Source organism: Pipistrellus kuhlii, unplaced genomic scaffold, assembly GCF_014108245.1.
Source record: "Pipistrellus kuhlii isolate mPipKuh1 unplaced genomic scaffold, mPipKuh1.p scaffold_m20_p_1, whole genome shotgun sequence".
NCBI lineage: Eukaryota > Metazoa > Chordata > Mammalia > Chiroptera > Vespertilionidae > Pipistrellus > Pipistrellus kuhlii.
This window is the reverse complement of record NW_023425404.1, coordinates 114,800,723-114,820,923: the sequence shown is the minus strand read 5'-3', so window position 1 is coordinate 114,820,923 and position 20,201 is coordinate 114,800,723. Positions and strand designations below refer to the sequence as shown.

The 20,201-nt window shown below is 36.6% G+C and overlaps 1 protein-coding gene across 1 annotated transcript in view; it reads right to left on the bottom strand.

The window, feature by feature from the left end:
* MYO3A (myosin IIIA) overlaps nucleotides 1-20,201 on the bottom strand; it is a 184,033-nt gene that overhangs the window by 114,697 nt on the left and 49,135 nt on the right. Inside the window, exons 6-9 of the mRNA XM_036460222.2 lie at nucleotides 18,483-18,559; nucleotides 12,504-12,649; nucleotides 9,909-9,974; nucleotides 6,334-6,489 (exon numbers count right to left, since the gene is read on the bottom strand). Of these exons, the coding sequence (XP_036316115.1) occupies nucleotides 6,334-6,489; nucleotides 9,909-9,974; nucleotides 12,504-12,649; nucleotides 18,483-18,559 (445 nt within the window). The remainder of the gene's footprint in view (nucleotides 1-6,333; nucleotides 6,490-9,908; nucleotides 9,975-12,503; nucleotides 12,650-18,482; nucleotides 18,560-20,201) is intronic.

Genomic DNA, 20,201 nt, shown 5'->3' with positions numbered 1-20,201 from the left:
CAGCAAAGACTCAAGCTCTTAATAAAAGAAGCATCAAAAAATTGAGACCATCTATCATCCATTGCACCCTGTCCTATTCTATCAAGAAGCTGGATGAAAGTTAGTCCAAGTTAAAGGCCACAGAATAAAGTAAATTTTCCCTTCCCTTAGAACTCATTAAACAGCAAAAAGAATGGAAAGTAGAGAAAAGTCTCTTTCCTTTATGAAAAACAGAAATGACCATAGTACCACAATCTATAAAGCAAATTGTGAAACCTGTTTATCTGAGAAACAACACGTAACTCTTTATGTGTTCCTGGTTCCACCTGAGAAGAGATTCATTGCCATACATACTTTACACAAAAGGGGAAAAGAAAAGGAGGAGGAGGAGGAGGAGTTAAGGGATATAAACAAAAAGCAGATGAAGAACATATAACACAGGAAAGAATCATGGAAAAGGTTCAGACAAAAGTTCTCCATCCTCAAAGGCACTTCTTACATGATCTCTCATTAAAGAGAAAACTCCTCAAGAGAAGATACACAGTTTTATTTTTTTATTTTTTTTAAACATTTATTTATTTATTTTTACATATTTTATTGATTTTCCCCCCTCCCTCCCTCCCACATATACCCTCCCTCCCCAGAGTTTTATGTCCATTGGTTGTACTTATATGCATGGATACAAGTCCTTCAGTTGATCTATTATCTCCCCCAGATCCTCCTCCCCTCCCCACTGAAATTTGACAATCTGCTTGTTGCTTTACTGTCTCTGTATCTATCTTTTGGTTCATCAGTTTATAATGATCTTTATTATCCACAAATGAGTGAGGTCATGTGGTGTTTCTCTTTCATTGATTGGCTTATTTCACTCAGCATGATGTTCTCCAGTTTTAATGAAGAGACAAGAAAAAACAAAAATAGATAAATACTGAGACAGTTGAATTGAGAAAAGAAACGGAAGGAAATCATGACAGAAAAGCAACAAGCTGCAGAATAAATATGACTCAAGTCATGGGTAAGGTAAGGTGCATGGTTTAAGCGTGCACAATGAAAAAGAAAAGAACAAAGATTCACTTGGCTCTCATGAGCCAGTGTGAGCTGGCTATAACACATTATACGGTACAAACAAAACAGATGTGGAAGGACCGACACTAACACACAGCTTGGCAAAATTATTGAAAGTTTATGGACACCCTGCAGACAAAGAAAGTCATGAACAAAGGGAGGCATCTCATTGCCTTGGTTCTCTCAACAGCCACACACACTGCCAAAGAGCTAGTGGAACAATGCTCATAACATCTTGAGGAGAAGAAACATTAATTTAAGTATATTTTACCTAATGAACACCGATCTTCAAATTCAAGAAGGAAATAACTCAGGGTTGAAGCTTTCTGTAGCCCTAACTGGTTTGGCTCAGAATGACGGCCTGTGAACTGAAGGGTCCTAGGTTCGATTCTGATCAAGGGCATGTACCTTGGTTGTGGGCACATCCCCAGTAGGGGGTGTGCAGGAGGCAGCTTATCAATGTTTCTCACTCATTAATGTTTCTAACTCTCTATCCCTCTCCCTTCCTCTCTGTAAAATAAAAAAATCAATAAAATGTATTATAAAATAAAATACTTAAAGAAAAATAACCATGCAAAGACAAATTAACCACCCAAGATAATGACAAAAGGACTCAGAAAACAAGAAGGTATAGTAAAAAAACAAAAAAACAAAAAACTTGTCATGAGCAATGAATAAAGATTATGCAACCCTACAAATTATAGTTATAGACATACTATAAATGTTAAACTCTGACAATGTAAAATAATAGTGTAACAATACCAGAAAGTGAAAACAAAGGAGATGGGAGGACATATAACTGCTAACTGCATCCATCAGATCCAGGAGACAGTAGACATTGTCTATATCTGAATCAAAATGAATCTAGCTTTTTAAAATCCAGCAAAAGCCAAAAACTCTTGACACGAAGTAAAATAAAAATATATCTTAACTCCAGCAATGTATTCATTTTCTCTTTAGTCTCTTTTTCTTCTGTTAAGTTTGAGTAAATGTTCATTTAAAATAGCATTTACTGTACTCCCCCCATCCTCAGTTTTGCTTTCTGCAGTTCCAGCTACATAGTCAGCCACAGTCCAAATTCCAGAAGCAAACAATTCAAAACTTTTAAACTGTGTGTCATTCTGAGCATCATGATGAAATCTCACACTGACCTGCCCGGACCTGACTCATTCCCTGGTCCAGTGTGTCACACTGTGTATGCTCCCTGCCCTTGAGTCACTCAGCAGCCCTTTGAGTTATCAGACCGATTGCCATAGTCTTATGGTAACCCTTATTTTACTTAATAATGTCACATTCACATAACTTTTATTATACTATATTTTTATGATTATTCTATTTTACTATTAGTTATTGCTGTTCATCTTTCACTGTGCCTAACCTATAAATGACACTTTATCATAGGTATGTATGTGTAGGAAAAAGCATAGTGCATATAGGGTTCAATACTAGCCAAGGTTTCAGGCATCCACCGGGGGGTCTTGGAATGTATCCCCTGTAGATAAGGGGAAAATATGTTTATGCTGTGTTTTCTTCCCCATAGTGCAGGGTTTTTGGGTAATTTTCTAAAGCTTCTTGTTTATGTACTGATTTGATTTTTAAATAACAAGTAAGGGTTGCTTTTATAAATAAGTTAATATTCATTATTCATTCAAAAGAATTAATAAGCAAAGAGGATCAATGCATGTTTCAAAACTCAATCTGCTACTATCTGAGAAAAGTGATGGACTGAAGAAGGCAAAGATATCGTTGAAGTGGGAGCATATGAATTATTGTGTTAGATCAATGGCAAAAATAGAGGGATAATTAGAGTTGGAGCCCCATATGAGGGGGCTTCAAACAGAAAAGACAATATTCTCTTGCAAGAGCCAGCCTTGCCATCTAAGCTGCAGAACTACATGTGTTGGTTATAAGGGGTGTGAGATAATGGCATGACCAAATCCCTTTAAACTGTTATTTCTCTAGTAAAACATCTCTAGAACCTATGATTACCTCAGGGTATTAGTTGGGTTATATTGCTGAATGAATAACTAAATTTCAAGAAACATCACAGAGATGAAATTGAGATACTGGGCAGTCTTGGTTCTGCAATAGCACCCTGCACCTCAATGGTGCTATCCTAAAAGAAGGACCAGGGTGCACATCATGTGACTTCACAAAGATGGTTTTAGGAACAAATGAGAAACCAATGTAAATGTTATCATCTTTCCACCCCCTTAGTCGCCACTTTCTCCCCCCCACCCCCGCCGCCCCCGCTCAAGTCCTCTTGTTTCTGCCACTAACTCAGCAGAAGAATTACAAAAAGAGGAATTGTTAAAATACAAGTTTTCTCTACAAAAGACATTTAAACCCTTCTCTAAAAAACAAAAATTCACGTTAGTTGCTTCAACAATTAATATCAGTTAAGTAATAGTCAAATATGCTCTTAACTGTACCTACTGAACATAAAAAGCCAGATGAGGGTTTTCTACTTCTGATCGCAATCCAGACTCTTCAATTCAAGACAATGTATATTTATTGTCAGGCAAGGCACTGGACTCAGTATATGGGATTTACAAAGATTAATAAGATTCACAAAACATAGATGCATGTAACTATCCAGAAAGTGATGGCGTTTCTAACTCTAAACTAGGATTGAGCTTTCTGCTTTTTAGGGCATTTCATTTATCCGCAAAACTGTATGGGATAAGTCTCAGTAGCGTTCCTATTTCACAGACAAGAGTTAGCCAGGTCTCAGAGAGATTTAGTCACTTGCCCCAAATCACAAAACTAGTGCATGGCAGGGCCAGTACACAGAAGGATGAGGAGTTCATTGCAGGTCTGTCTGACTTTGAAGTATGAAAAGTGCTGAAGACCCTAGATGGAAACATGCGAATGTGAACTTGGGGTTTGGGAGAAAGGCTTCTGAAGGATGCTGACATTTGAAGATATGGTTCCAGAGTTTATGTTGAAGAAGATAAAGAAGAGGGGAGATCACAATGACAGAATACTGCATGAGCCACCAAGTACATGATTTTCGAGTACTGGGCCTCTAGTAAATTTATACCAGTCTAAGAGAAAATTAGTGAATTGGGAAACAATTCTGAAGAAATCATCCAAAATGCAGCAGAGATTAATCATGGATGACAACATGAAAAAGAAATTCCAAAATATGTAAAGTAGGACATTCCAATATTTACCTCTTTTAAGTAAAAAAGTAAAAAAAAAAAGATCAATATTTTAAAATATGACTAAAAATGTCCCATAATTGAGTAAGACATGAGTCCTCATATTGAAAGCATATCCTGAGTTCTTAGTTGGATAAATAAGACTAAATTTTGTGATTCAGAAACAGAGGTATTGAGTCTAACACAGTGCCAAAAAATATAGCAGTTTTCAAAAAATTTCATCACTAGAATTCAGAGTGCCAGGATTATGATCCAAAGATGTATTTCCCTCCAAAAAAGATGGAAGTTTAGATAATGTTTGCTCCAGGGATAAGCTTGGACTCGTTTGCTAGCAGACTCCTTAAAAGACTAGTTTCTCATGCTTAGGGTGCCTCAACTATGAGGCAAACCCACTGTACCTACTTAGGCCAACACCCCTCTGACTTGTTGAGCAAGGACAACAAACATGAACATAAAACCCATGCTGCTGACTTAAAAGTCCTTTGTCTCTGATCCAGGAATCTCATACCTTCTTCTAGCCTTCACGAAACTGGCAAATCAACTTACTAGCTTTCAAGTAGGGTAAAATCTCAGATCTCTCAGAGTTCTTGATATTGAACACCCTATACAATGCTGGTATACTTCAGTTCCTCTTTGTCGTCTGCTTGTTTTGAGAAAGATGGGACTGTGGCAGACTGTAAAACTGTATTTACACAAGGATAACAATGTGAGCATGTATGAGCCAAAGACCACCTCTTTGCTATAAACCCCATGCCTGCTTCTTTCTTTTTGGCACTCTATTCCACTCATAACTTTAATTTTTTTTTTCTTCTCATTACATGTATATTAGTTCTGTCTCTCCAGCCAGCAAAGTTGTTAGCTCACATAGGCAAGGATAATATCTCCCCAAATCTTCCACAACCATTAGGCCATTTACTCTGATGTCAATAAAGCTTGGGCTTTGGGATCAGGATTTGAAATCCTGCTAAGTCATTCATTACTTCTACAGCCTCATACAAGTTAATGAGTTCTTTCAAACCTCAGTTCTTCTCAACTGTGAAAACAGAATATCGAAACATTCCTCTCAGGATTGTTGTAAAAGCTCATGGGGTAATAGAAATAAAGTCCTCATACAATGTCCTGCATACAGTAGGCATGAAGAAAACATAAATTAAATATGTAAAACTGCAAAAGGAATTCAAATATAATTGTCTTTGAAGTCATGACCCAACTCCCTAAATAGTGATAGGCTTCTGAGATGAGACTAATAGGATTCTCAAGAATGAATTTAAATGACAAATGACTACTCTTTGACTTAACAATACCATCTACAGTAATTTATCTTAAAGAAACAATAAGAGATTCAGGTACAGCTCTTTTCAGTATGGTGTTACTTACTAGAATAAAAGCAACCAGCAACAACTTAAATGTCTAATAATAGAGGGTTATTTACATCAGTTGTGCAATAGCATGTTGTGCAGGCATTAAATTTTTTTGGTAGAAGGATATTTAATGGCATGAAATATCAGTGAAAGAAGGCAGTCTCCAAAACACAAAACTATTACTCAACTTTTTAAAAATATATTTCTGTTCATAAGATATTATAAGGTTATAGATTGATTTTATGTTCTATATTTCTTCGTATCTTTTAAATTTCCTAAAATAAACACATATACTATCTATAATAAATAAAAATATGGCAATATTTTAATACATAGATTTTTATAAATCCAAACAAGAAATATAAATAAATATATTAATTATTTTTAAATATAATTCAACCAAGGAAAATGATACTAACAAATAATAGTATCAAAAAAATCAAATTTTATGTTCTTAAATCTCAATTCCAAGATATCTTACTTTACAGAGGAGCAGAAAATACATAAAAATTTACACTAATACTAGTCACTTATTGAAGTTTACATTTTTTGTTTTGATGAAGTTTTTGTAAAAATGCTGCCAGTAATTTTACCAATTTTGGATGCAACTCAACTTCTAACATCACTTTCCATGTAAGTGCCCCTGAGCTCTAAACCACAACCATGGCATGTAAGTACTTTTCCCACCTTAACTATTTCCTTATAAAACTGTTCAGTCTTTAGAGGGTCCTTGAGCTTTTAAAGTTAAGATGTTATTCGATTACCTGGCCTTTTCTGTGCCTCCCATGCACTGATAAATGTCAATGAATTCCATGAGTTGTTTTTGCAACATCACATCTTTGCCCTCAATTTGAGTAATGAATTTATGCTGCAGAAGATCTGACACTGTTGGACGCTTTTCATAATCTTTAGTCAAGCACCTGCACTGGCAAAAAAGAACATGCAATTATTAGGTAAGTTTTTATAAAGTATGATTCACATTCCTAAAACTATTTGAACATAAGAGAATAATGTTCCTCATAATTTCTCAGACCAAGTCTCAAGAACATCTAAACAAACGTTAAAGTGCAATTGGACAAAATGAATATTTGTGAAAATGCACACATCTGTGATTAAGCTACTAAATACTACTCCCCTAGTCTCCCCGCAAGCATAGTGAGAATTAAATTCAGTCTCCACTATGAAGTCTCCTTTATATGTCACTAGCTAAAAATAAATAACAATGAAGACATTACAGTTTTAATGCTTATCTGAAATTAAAACAAACTTTTCAGTTTCCCTCACTAATGCTTCTAAAGGCTTCTCATTGATGTAATTCTTTCTAGGTGATAAAATGGCTAACCCATTTGAGAAGGCTAATGTAGATCAGTCACACTTCTTGAGAAGTTCGCCCAGAGCAGAGTCATAAGAGAGGAGGTGGGGCGTGAGAGCACTTAGGCAACATCATAGGAGTATCATTGGAACAAACTTAGGATGTTCAGTCAGCTGTGATGCTGTCTTCATATATTTGAAAGAGAGATTAGATGGTTCTCAGTGATTATAGGGGACAAAAAAAAAAGACAGATGGATTGGTAGAATTAAGAGAGAAACAGATTTCAGGTTAATATAAGAAAGAACTTTCTTTGGTTTATTTCTTCTTGTCCACCCAACCCTACCTGGAGGTATGTCTGTCCCATGCCTCCCTGCTTCAGGTCTTCTTTTGTTGGTCAATTCATTTTGTTCATTAGATTCCACAAATAAGTGAGATCATGTGATATTTGTCTTTCACATGATCTCACTAAATTTGGCTTATTTCACTTCACATAATATTTTCCAGGCCCATCCATGCTGCCCCAAAGGGTAAGAGATCCCTTTGCATAGCCCATGGACAAGGACAACATGGTAGTGAAAATCTGGGGAGGGGTAATAGGAGCTTAGAGAGAAGGGGGAAAGGAGAGGAAATGGGAGATATCTATAATATTTTCAACAATAAAAATATATTTAAAAATGAACACACACACATATACACACACACACACACAAATATATATATATATTTATATATATATATATATATATATATATATATATATATATATATATATAGAAGAACTTTCAACAGTGAGGTTTCTCAAAGATAGAATGGGCAGCATTGGGAAGTATGATTATTTTTATTAGGGGTGTCTACTGATTGGATGACTGCTCAGTGGACATGTTTGAAAAGGATTTATTCTACTACTATAATAATGGGCTATGTAAATTCACAATACTCTTCCAACCCTGAGCTTCTGATCATCTATGGTTATGAGAAAACTGGTCAGAGTTGGGCTGTCATCTGGGGATATAGAAAAAGGAAAAAAGAAAGAGAATCTATGCCTTGATTTCAAGAGTGCCATTGCTAATCTGTATTATTGATCTTCCTGAAATGATAATTTGGCTTTTTTTTTTTTTTTTTTTTTTTTTTTTTTTTTTTTTTTTTTTTTTTTTTTTTTTTTTTACTCAGCTTAACCAAAAAAATATTTCTCAGGTATGCTAAATAAAATATGCTAAAGAATAAGAATTAAGACATCAAAAAGTACAAACCAGAGTTTTCATTTAGCTTAGCAGACTGATGATTTCTGACACCTGCAGCACTTGTATTGCACTTAGTCACATATAAAATTATTTTATTCAAATAAAACGTCATAAAATATCTGATGTATAGCAAGCACTTTGCTAAGACACTGGAGTTACAGTGGCAGGTAAGGCACATTCAGTGCCCTGGAGTTACTTTCTGTCTAGGTAGGGAAAAAGACCTCTAAGAAGGTAGTGAAATGAAAGTGCCAATATTACAAAAGGAAGACAAACACCCTACAATTAGAGCATACAAAGCAGAAAATTAACTGCCCGGACGAAATCCGTAAATGATTCTCATAGGTAAACTTGTATGAAATATGTCAGTCACCTCACCAGGTTCCATTCAGGATTTGCATGGAAAGAACTGCAAACATAGGTATAATTATGAATCTCGGGGAGACCTTCAGAGTTACCAATGGTTCTCATGAGATTTATAGAAATTCTATTGCAGTTTATTAAATATTCTCTAGTGCATAATACATACTCAAGTAATGACTGGTTAAGTGAAAAGTAAGAAAAAAAAACTATTATCAATTCTTTTTAGGTTTCCACAACACTTAAATCTATGCACCTGTCTTTGTAATAATAAGCAGATATTCTTGGTAGGAAACCAGTGATGGCAGTTATGGATGGGTTTGACTGGTTCCTCTACTTTCTTTTTCCTCTCTACATTTTTGGAGTGGAGTATGACACCAAATCTTAATGACCCTTCTCTTCCATTTACAACCTAGGGTCATCTCTTATCCTTATTTTCTAAGGTGAAGTCATAATAAAAATTGTGAAAACAGAGTCTGTGGGATAAATATTTAGAAATGTCTGAACTCATGGTGTCTGGTCAACTGTCTGAAGGTACTGCACTTGAGCTAAGTATGCATTAAATTAAAAATGTTCTCTGAATTTCAAATGTATAAGCATTTTATCTATATAATTATGGGATTCACCAACTATAATAAATATTACCTGATTATGATAAGAATTAATGATAAAGTGAAGGGTTAAATAACAGACCAAATAGATGGTGAGTGAGCAGGTGGGAAATCTGAGGATACAGCTACTTAAAGGCAGGTAGACAGAAGAATGTGTTAGTGGATGATGCAAAGTCTGCAGAACTTATTACCAATAAATGAATCAACAGGGCCCTGAGGTCATTGTTTGGGCAACAATGAATTCTCTGAAGACACAACAAATGCTTGTCTTGATAAAGATAGTAGAAACCTCTGGGGATATATATATATATATATATATATATATATATATATATATATAAAATATATATATATAGCCAGTGTCATGATGACCAGAACGACCAAATGACCCATCATCATGAGGTGCATTGAGTAGCAGTCAGTCTTTTCCCCTGGCTTTTGAGCAGCAGCTCTCTTGGTGCAGTGGGACAGCTCTCGCAGTGCAGTAGGGCACAGGGGCTCCTGTAGCTGCAAGGCCCAGGACTCAGGCAGCCCTGAGCCAAGGTGTGTGGGAGGCCCATGGGAAATGGACCTAAGCCATCAGTAGGACATCCTCTGAGGGCTCCCAGACTATGAGATAAGGCAGACCAGCCTGAGGGAACCCCCCCCCCCCCCCCCCCGCCACCAAGTGCATGAATTTTCATGCACTGGGCCTCTAGTTTAATGAATAAAATGTAAGGAGGAAGTATGAAGGAATTGTTCAAAAAGGCACATTTCAAAGTTAGCAAGATGATGTTTCTTTGATTTTAAAAAAAAAAAAAGACTATCTTGTTACTCACTTGCTAATAAAATCATTGAATTCTGCTGACCATATCTCAGGCTGCCTTAGTTTGGGGGGTGGATTCCTAGAAAAATAATAATTAAGGTTAAATTAGACACACCTGTCAGTCAATGCAAACTTAGGGGCAGAACTGGACTAATCCAATACTACCCTCACAGGTCTTCCTGGGTAAAACCAAGCATAATACACATAATTTTTCAATTCGAAGGCAGATAAATTAGTTATTAATCATTCTTTATATAAAATGACAGGTTTCTTGTTTCTCTGAAAGCATTTAATAGATGACCCAATTTTTCTAACTGATAATTTTTTCTCTTTTCAAGAACCTTCTTGCTTTTAGCTAACAGCCATAGGGGAAAACATCAATACTGAGCAGAATAGAAACAAGAAATACTAGGAAAAAAATTTTGCTTTGAGCTTTGCCGAAGTCTCTGAGGAATGTCTAGAGTACACAGAGGTGACCTGAGAGGAGTTGAGTTGTTCAGGAGATGGAGGAAATTTCATCAGAGAGGGGCACAGGACAATGTCTTCATGAGTTCTGTTGTTAGTGAATACGTGGCCAGAGATAGTGCTATAAGAGTAAGGAACTGAAAAATATGATTAGCTATAAAGCTCTGAATGCTGCTTAAAAGATTTTGTTATTAATTATTTTAATTTTTAAGCTGAACAAATCTTTTCTTCTTCGACATGTTCATGAATACAAAAGAATTTGACTTGAAAATGAGGCTGAGCTAACGCTGTAATCAAGCAACATTTATCAACCATGAGGGTTGCATTGGCTAAAGTACCACTTTATGTTAATTCTAACAGCTCTTTGTTTTCAGTAGTGGGATGGAAACCTCTTGTCTTCAGTCCTGCATTACTCCTTGAATAGCTTATAATGAAATGAATATACAGTCTGATTAAAGAAAAGTGCAGCTACTCATCTACCCTGGCTCACCCCTAAAACTCATTTTACAATCCTCTGGACTATTTGGAGATTGCTGATTTCACATTAAAAGAAGTAATTCTTTCCTCCAACAATCTTGCTTTGTTTCTTGTCCTCCTGAAAAATTTCTTAGTAAGCAATCTATTGGCTTGCTCAAGATAAGAGTTTGGGTGATTTTAGAGCACTAAGAACTGGGCACCTTTTCAGATCCCACTTTCATAATTGTTTCTAGAGTCAGTAGGATTTCTTAGAGGTCCATTTTGGGGATATTCTGTAACAGCAGTAAGAAATAACTAAGATGAGGTAGTTTCCATAAGTGCCTTGCTCATGGGTACATGTTATCAACTTTTGTCATCACTCCTCCACGTAGCAACACCACCAAAAGTAATAACACTGGGCTAACTATGGTCATTAAAATGGTCAGAAAATACAGTGCTTCATGTTACATAGTAGGAGTTAGGAAATATAGATTTTTTTTTCTGTTTTCCTCAAATGTAATGACATATCTTAGAGATGGTATAGAGCAGGTTTTCTGTTCTTTTCTGTAATCTTGTTTCTCCACTTACCAAATAAGTTACATGTTTTATAAACAATCAGGCCTAAAAATATATTGCTATGTTTTTTCATTCAGAACCTATAGATAGGACAGGAAATTCAAAAGTAACATCATAAAGTCAAATATTTGGTGCTATACTAATTTAATTACATGCACAATATTCCAAAAGGATACATTTGGAAATGAATATGAAATATTGGCATGAATTCTTAGGACTAAAAAACCAACCCCCAAGACTTTGTACATATGATTATATGTTCTATAGGTGTTGGGACCAGAGAATTGAACAGAAAATGTGCTAACAAACTATAACATACCACCTACCACTCTGCCCTGGACCCCTGCCATTCCATTAGAATTAAGGTACCAGGAAAAATCCTTAAGAAAGTCTTCAGAAGATATTATATCTGTACTGAATATAGGCAATCTTTTCATATCAGTTTTCTGAACTATATAGGAACTAACCAAATATATAAAACAGTGTTTAGTAATAGAAAAAGCAGGGGGACGTTTGTCAATATACACACTGAAGGGGAGGGGTCTACATAGATATAGATATATAATCTCTTTCATGGCTCCAAAGAGATTATTCTTCTAGGTCTACTGTTTAATGTTCATATATTCAAACATTAACATATTTTAAATAATTATTATTTTACCAGTAAATTTTATTTATAATTTTCTTAATGTTATTTTAAAATCCTAAACAAAGAGAAGTCTTAGCAAACAGTGAAATAACTAGATCGATAGAGTGAAGAGAAGCAAATCACTGTTGCATTGACTGTGGACTAGGGTGCCTCACTGACTAACGTGGGAGTGGAGAAAGTCTGGGAGGAACTGCTTTTTCTGATACCAAATTCTTACAAGAAAAAAAAGCATACCAAATATTAAGAGAAAACTCTTCTACTTAAACAGACCAATAAAACAAAACTATTAAATAAACACAATATCTTAAAGAAGCAAAATGATAGTCCAGGCCACTTTGCCCCCAACTTGCTGAAATATATCTGAGTATCTCCATGATGAGCATGATGAGAATGATGAGCACTCCGTAGCTAGAGGAAGAAAATGGGCTACAGACAATGGGCAGAGTGTTAGAACCCACTGACCTTGGTATTTTGAAGAGTGCTCGCATGGGATGCAGGTCGGCCAGTGGAGGGTCTCCATCCCCTAATTCAATGGCCGTGATCCCCAGGGACCAGGTGTCACACCTGGCATCGTAAGTGGTATCCAACTGCTGTTCACATGCAATCACCTAGCAGAAAATGAAAGAAAGAAAAAAGTGAAGTTTGTGACTTTAACAAGCATGTAGTAAGATTTTAGAATAATGAGTAAGTGTTCAAGCTGATGAAGTCTGATAGCTACAAGTAAAGCCAGTAACTTGGGCCGAAACCAGTTTGGCTCAGCAGTAGAGTGTCAGTCTGTGGACTGAAAGGTCCCAGGTTCGATTCCGGTCAAGGGCATGTACATTGGTTGCGGCCACATCCCCGGTAGGGGGTGTGCAAAAGGCAGCTGGTCGATGTTTCTCTCTCATTGACGTTTCTAGCTCTCTATCCCTCTCCCTTCCTCTCTGTAAAAAAATCAATAAAACATATTTTAAAAAAAGCCAGTAACTTGGGAGAGTAAAAGCTTAAACTGTTATTAGTAGTAGTAGTTTCATTCTGAGGACAGGGAATACTTTAGCAAACACAGGTTTGCAAACATAAGGGAAGAAGCCTATGAGAAGAAATATTTTTGAAAATGTCAAACAGAAAGGGCAAAGAGAGTGTCCCAAATGGAAAGAGAAGGGATTCTAAAGATTGTGCAATCCCTATTGCTCAGTGAACATCTGATTAGTGAATGAAGTCATTCATTGTGGCAAGATAAAGAACATATCTTAGTGAATTAAAAATAAGCTTGAGAGCTGTCTAAATAAATGGCCTCGATCTTTCCTGATAACTGGAAGGCAAGGGAGGAATGAGACAAGTTTGAAGGAATGCAATAAGGTTTACACCATTAATAAAAGAAAAAATACTACATAAAAAATAAACATTGGTAAAGATTTATCAATACCTGGGAACATTCTAAACTATAAAACTACAGTTAGGTTTTTAAAAGTTTAATTAATCAAAAGATGTAATAGAGAAATAAGAAAAAAATAAGATTTTTTGCAATATTATAAAATAGTATTACAGAGAATACTTACTAAATACTTACTTCAGAATTTATTTTTAAATATGCAAATTTTTAAAAATTTTTACATTTTGTGAATTCTAACTGATAAGACAAATAAAAATGATTTGGGGATGATGGCAGATTACAGTTTATCATTTAACTACAGTACTTTGAAATGATACATCGAGCAAAAGAAATCTAAGGCCCTGTCTGGAACAATATTTCATCTGTCTAACTCTATTTAACATCAGGCTTAACACATTAAAATATCCCCCTGTTGGCACAGTGCAGTTTACTTGGTAGCATTTACACACATTTCATCCAGGAAGGGTGACTCTTTCATAAATATATCTTTATTCATACCTGATACTAACAGTAAGAACAGAAAAAAGTTTAAATATAAACATATGAGCGTGATTAAAAAATAAAAGGAAGGCAATGATAAATACAACATCTAGGACAAAAGTTCCTCCAAGAAGGAGGCAAGAAGACAGGATAGAGGAAGAATATAGAAGCAAATGTATGCTGTTGGGTTGGGTAAATAGATGAGAAGGCCATAATCAATTTTATTCTTAGTACCTGTCTGTGTGGATAAATTATATGTATACACACACACACACACACACACACACACACACACACACACACACTGAGTGGACAGACTATTATGATCTCTGAGTGCATAATAATCTGGCCACTGAGTGTGTGTGTGTGTGTGTGTGTGTGTGTGTGTGTATTTATATTTATATATTAGAGGCCCAGTGCATGAATTTGCACATGGGTGGGGTCCGACCAGCCTGGCCAGGGGGAGGGGACATGGGGCAGTTGGCCCGCCTGCCTGCTGGTCCAACTCCTGGTCAATGAGACAATTTGCATATTAGCTTTTTATTATATAGGATATACTGAGTGGCCAGATGATTATGCATTCAGAGATCATAATAATCTGGCCACTCAGTGTATATACTAGTGGCCCAATGCACAAAATTCATGCAGGGGGTGTGTGTCCCTCAGCCTGGACCCCTCGGGAGATGTCCGACTGCTGGTTTAGACCTGATCCTACAACCAGCAGTCAGGACATCCCTCTTGCAATCCGGACCACTGGCTCCTAACTGCTCATCTGCCTGCCTGCCTGATTGCCCCTAACCACTCTGCCTGTGGGCCTGCTCACCCCCAACTGTCCCCCTTACTGGCCTGATAGCCCCCAATTGTCCCCCCTGCTGGCCTGATTGCCCCCAACTGCTTCCCCTTGCTGGCCTGCTCACCCTCAACTGGGCCCTCCACCAGCCTGATCACCCCCAACCCCCCCCTGCTGGCCTTATTGCCCCCAACTGCTCCCCCCTTGCTGGCCTGCTCACCCTCAACTGGCCCCTCTACCAGCCTGATCACCCCCAACTGCCCTCCCCTCCTGACCTGATTGCTGCCCCTAACCACCTCTGCCTCAGCCCAGCCACAATGGCTTTGTTCGAAAGGACATCCGGGAGGTCTCCAGGAAGGTCTCCTAGTCTAATTAGCATATTACCCTTTTATTAGTATACATACTGTGTGTGTATATACACATATATATGTGTGTGTGTGTGTGTGTGTGTGTGTGTGTGTGTGTGTGTAGATATATAGATAACTATACATCTATCTCTACTCTCTCTATATATAGAGAAAATATATAGCTTACCTACTTAGAGCAAGGATAATGATGAGGACAACATTTTACACAGCACTTCTTATCCCACCAATGTATTTTTAATATCACAGGAGGGTGAAATGCTAAAATGAGAAAGCATAGCCTAATGTACCAGAAAAAAGCATGAGTCCCAAGTTTTGTATTAAAAATTCATGTGCATCCCTCGCTGGTTTGCTCAATGGTTAGAGCACCGGTCCACAAATTGAAGGGTCCTGGGTTTGATTCCAGTCAAGGGCATGTACCTCAGTTTCATCTTGATCCCTGGCTCTGGTTGGGGCATGTGCAGAAGGCAACTTATCAGTGTATCTCTCTGTGTCTCTCCTCCTCCCTTACTTTCTCTCTCTCTCTAAAAGCCAATGGAAAAAAATATCCTTGGGTGAAGATTAATAATAACAACAAAAAATTCATGTTCAATGTAAAATGGAATATTACTAAGCCATAAAAAAAGAATGAAATATTACCATTAGTGATAGCATGGATGGACATAGATAGTATTATGCTAACTGAAATATGTTAGTCCAAGAAAGACAAATACCATAAGATTTCACTTATATGTGGAATCTAAAGAACAATATAAACAAATAAACAAAATATAAAGACTCATAGATACAGAGAACAGACTGAATAAACTTGTCTGACTGTCTAGTAATTGCACATTAAGAAGTGTAAATTTTAGCCTGCCTTCATAACTTAGTGATTGAGCTTAGTCCTCTGAACCAGGAGATTGTGGTTTAATTATTAATCAGGATCAGGGTACATACCTGGGCTGCACACTCAATCCCCAGTGTGGGGCATGCAGGAGGTAGCCAATCAATGATTCTCTATCATCATTGATATTCCTACCTCTCTCTCTCTCCCTACCTCTCTAAAATCAATAAAAACATTTTTAAAATATAAATGTTAATTATTAACTCATAGTACTTGGGTAATTAAATTTTAGATAGGTTAAAATATTTCCTTTTATGCAGAGTGATTTCAAGACCCATTAATCAAATTGTTTTTTACTAAGTGACAAACTTAAACATATAATAATGGTTTTGTTACTATCAATTAACATTAAAAAATATAAAGCTAGATTGTTAGTTATTTACTATTAATTATATATGATAATATAATGATTATATATTATAGTATTTATTAGACTAATAATTACATTTGTGAATAAAATCAATGCTTGGTATTATAGCTATATTTTATTAATTTCTCAGTTTAAAGTTTTTTTTTATATAAGCTGCTTAAACTAGTAATATATCAGAACAAACTAAAAAAACTCTCATTTGAGATTTTCTTATTCAATTTTGTTTTTGCTTATATGATTACTAGAGGTCCGGTGCACGAAATTCATGCACAGGTGTCCCTCAGCCCAGCCTGCACCCTCTCCAATCTGGGCCCCCTTGAGGGATGTTAAACTGCCCTTCGGATAGTCAGACATCCCTTTCACAATCCAGGACTGCTGGCTCCCAACTGCTTGCCTACCTTCCTGATTGCCCCAACTGCTTCTGCCTGCCAGCCTGATCACCCCTAACAACTTCCATGCTAGCCTGATTGATGTCTAAACTGCTCCTCTGCCTGCCTGTTTGTCCCCAGCTTCCTCCTCTGCCGGTCTGGCCACCCCTAACTGCCCTCCCCTACAGGGTTGATCACCTCTACCTGCCCTTCTTTGCAGACCTAGTCTCTCTCAACTGCCCTCCCCTGCAGACCTGGTGCCACCAAACTGCCCTCTCCTGTTGGCCATCTTGTGGTGGCCATCTTATGTCCACATGGAGGCAGGATCTTTGACCACGTGGGGCAGCTATCTTGTGTGTTGGAGTGATGGTCAATCTGCACATTACTCTTTTATTAGATAGGATAGAGGCCTGGTGTATGGGTGGGGGTCAGCTGGTTTGCTCTGAAAGGTGTCCCGGATCAGGGTGGGGTTCCCTTGAGGTGTGGGGCAGCCTGGGTGAGGGGCCTGTGATGGTTTGCAGGCCAGCCATGCCCCCTGATGACCCAAGCAGAGGCCCTGGTATCTGGAATTTATTTACCTTCTACAATTGAAACTTAGTAGCCTGGAGAAGAGCCAAGTCTCCTGCTCACTCCCGCTGCTGCCATTTCTGTTTGGATTTATGTATCTTCTATCATTAAAACTTTATATCCTTGAGTGGAAGCCTAGGCTGGCTAAGGCAGGTGGAAAGCTTAGCTTCCCTTGCTGGGGAAACCCAAGCTTCTCAACTGCTCTCTGTGGCTGCAGCCATCTTGGTTAGAATTAATTTGCATACTCACTTTGATGGACTGGTGGGCATGGCTGGTGGGCATGGCTTGAGCGGAGTGATGGTTATTTTGCATATTACTTTTATATTAGATAGGATAGTTTTTATTTTCATTCTAAGATTTACTCACTGTTACAAAGTTTTTTTTTTTAATACACTGGAGTCTTTAAAAGTTTCTTAAGATAAAAAAAGAAGTTTCTTAAGATAATTTATTCTTTCTCCATATTTTACTATTACATTTTCAATTTAAATTTTTTGCAAGTAATATTTGAATAATTAGTATTCAAACAGAAAAAGTACAGCAGGATTTAATCCTCAAACAAATTTAATTCTAAGATTTTGCTATATTAATGTAGTGTTTGAATTACTTCCCCTCCCTTTACTCCTTAGGAAATTATAGGTAAATAGCAGAGCTTTCTCCGAAGGGTGCCGAGAGAGTGTTGTTTTCTGATAAACATAATTAAAAAGACCAGGCATTAACAGTGACTGCAGAGAGGAGATGTGACACTAGAATACTTTTCCTTAACTTTTTGGCCTTTTTCTACAACCTCCCAACTAATAATGAAAAGGATCTACCAAAGCTGAGCACAGTCCCAAGGAGAGTGACTCCATAGGGAAGTCTGTTGTATAGGTTAACAGACTTCAATCTGATTTCAATAAAGCCAGTGGTTTTCATTATATTTCTGTTATAATTTAAAAATAGAATCTAAACATCATTTGTATTGAAACATGCTAAACAATAAAAAGTAAATTTAATGAGAAATTAAGGCTTTTCCTCTGATTCACTCATTCACTCAATGCTTCATCTGCTCATATATTCATTCACAGCACCTTCCATGTTTCTCCTCACACATGCAAAAACCTCACATAAAAGCAACCAACCGAGAGTCTCTTCTAGAGTTATTCCAAAACACGTATTGAGAAAGAGAGAGAGAGAGAATACTCATGAAAAGGAAATACAGAAAGGATCACATATGACATTTGTCTCCCTCAAAATTCTATCTGACCTCAGGAGCCATCCAAAATGGTGTTCCTACGGATGTGTTCCGACGGTGCCAGGTGCTAGTGAGCTGTGCAGACACACCTGGAAGGAAGAGACAAGACTTGTATAAAATGTTTCATGTAAACAGATTCTAATTACAGTAAATTTTCTTACAAAGTAATATTAAAATTCTGTTCCCTTAAGCTGCCACTGGACTTGAACTTTACATTAAAGTTTCCCAAGTCCAGATTTTTGCACAGCCAAAATACAGAATGGCCCCATGTTTTTCATTTCTCATATCTAAACATATACATCCTTAAAGCCCCATTTCAAGTTTTAAGTCTGCCATGCTGACTTTTAATCTGCTTTTTATCATACTAACCTCTATTTCTTTTGACTTTCTACATTCTTTACTTTGTATTACATATTTTGGCATGTAATTGTTATTTGAATGGTATGCTTCCTACCTTCCTCCTCTCTCTGCCCACTATCAATTTCTGGTGAATATGAAAATATTTTATGGTGGTATTCACCTAGGTGGTGACTGGAAGTTTCAAATTAATAGCATCTATTTAAACCAGCACCATTAGTAGAATTTGTTCTTTTCTTGGAGAGGGGATATAAACCAAAGGACTTCAATGAAGAGGTACAACCAAATAGTTCAATCAAGTCATCCCATCAATTCCCATTGGTTGGACATAATCATAACTGACCCTTAAAATTAGGAGGAAGGTCTCTCTCCCTCCATTTTACACTCCTGCTCTTCACATGGAGCCTGGTTATATCAGTGCTGCTTCCCTCGACCTCCTCTGGACTTGAAGGGTTATATCCAAATCCCAGGCTTTTACTTTCTGGTTTTCTCTTTTGAAAAGTACCTCCCAGGTGTCATATTTGTTTTAAGCTCTTGATGTTTATCTGACAAGTCAAATAGAACAAAGGCACTAACAGAAATTTAAAATTGGATATATTTGATTCTTTTAAGATGACATTTGACATTTATCATGAAATTCAGCCAAATGGGCATTTCACTGGTGGAAATATACTTGAGCAAAGAGGCAGGTGGTATGTTTTGGTTCTACATTAATTGCATCCCTTAATGACCTACTCCATCTACATCTAAATCCTGTCCTAAACAGACGTTTCATCTCTGGCCTTCAAATTTTGCCTTTAAAGTAATTTATTTGACAGAAAAAAATCCTCACTAAATCATTTTTCAAATTCGAAGGAGATTTTCTAACCTGTGCTCAAAGGCTCTCCCTTAATATTTTCTAGCAGACTATCTGAAGAAAGGAAATCAGCACAATAGACATCCTCTACCTCTACTTCTGGCATTCTACTTTCAGAAAAATTAGATTTAATTCTAAACATTTTAACTTGTCTTTTTCTATAACTTAAAGGTAGAAGTGAATAAGCTTGAATTTCATAGTGGTATTGATATACAATTAATTATGTAAGTGAAAAAAGAATTTAAAAAGAAATTTAATTTAAAATTGATTCTAAATTTACCAAAATATAATCTAACTGTTTCTAATTATTTACAAAAAATTAAATTATATTTGATTCTTTATGAATATTTTTTGTTTCAAATTCATAAAAATAGTTTAAGAATTCAAACATCATACAATTGAAATGGAAAGGTAAAGGATAAAACCAAACCAAGTAAAAAATCAGAAGCATTGCTTCTGGCAGAAAAATAACTTTTTGGCTAATCGCATGATACATTTTTTCTTTTTCTGGGTGTGAA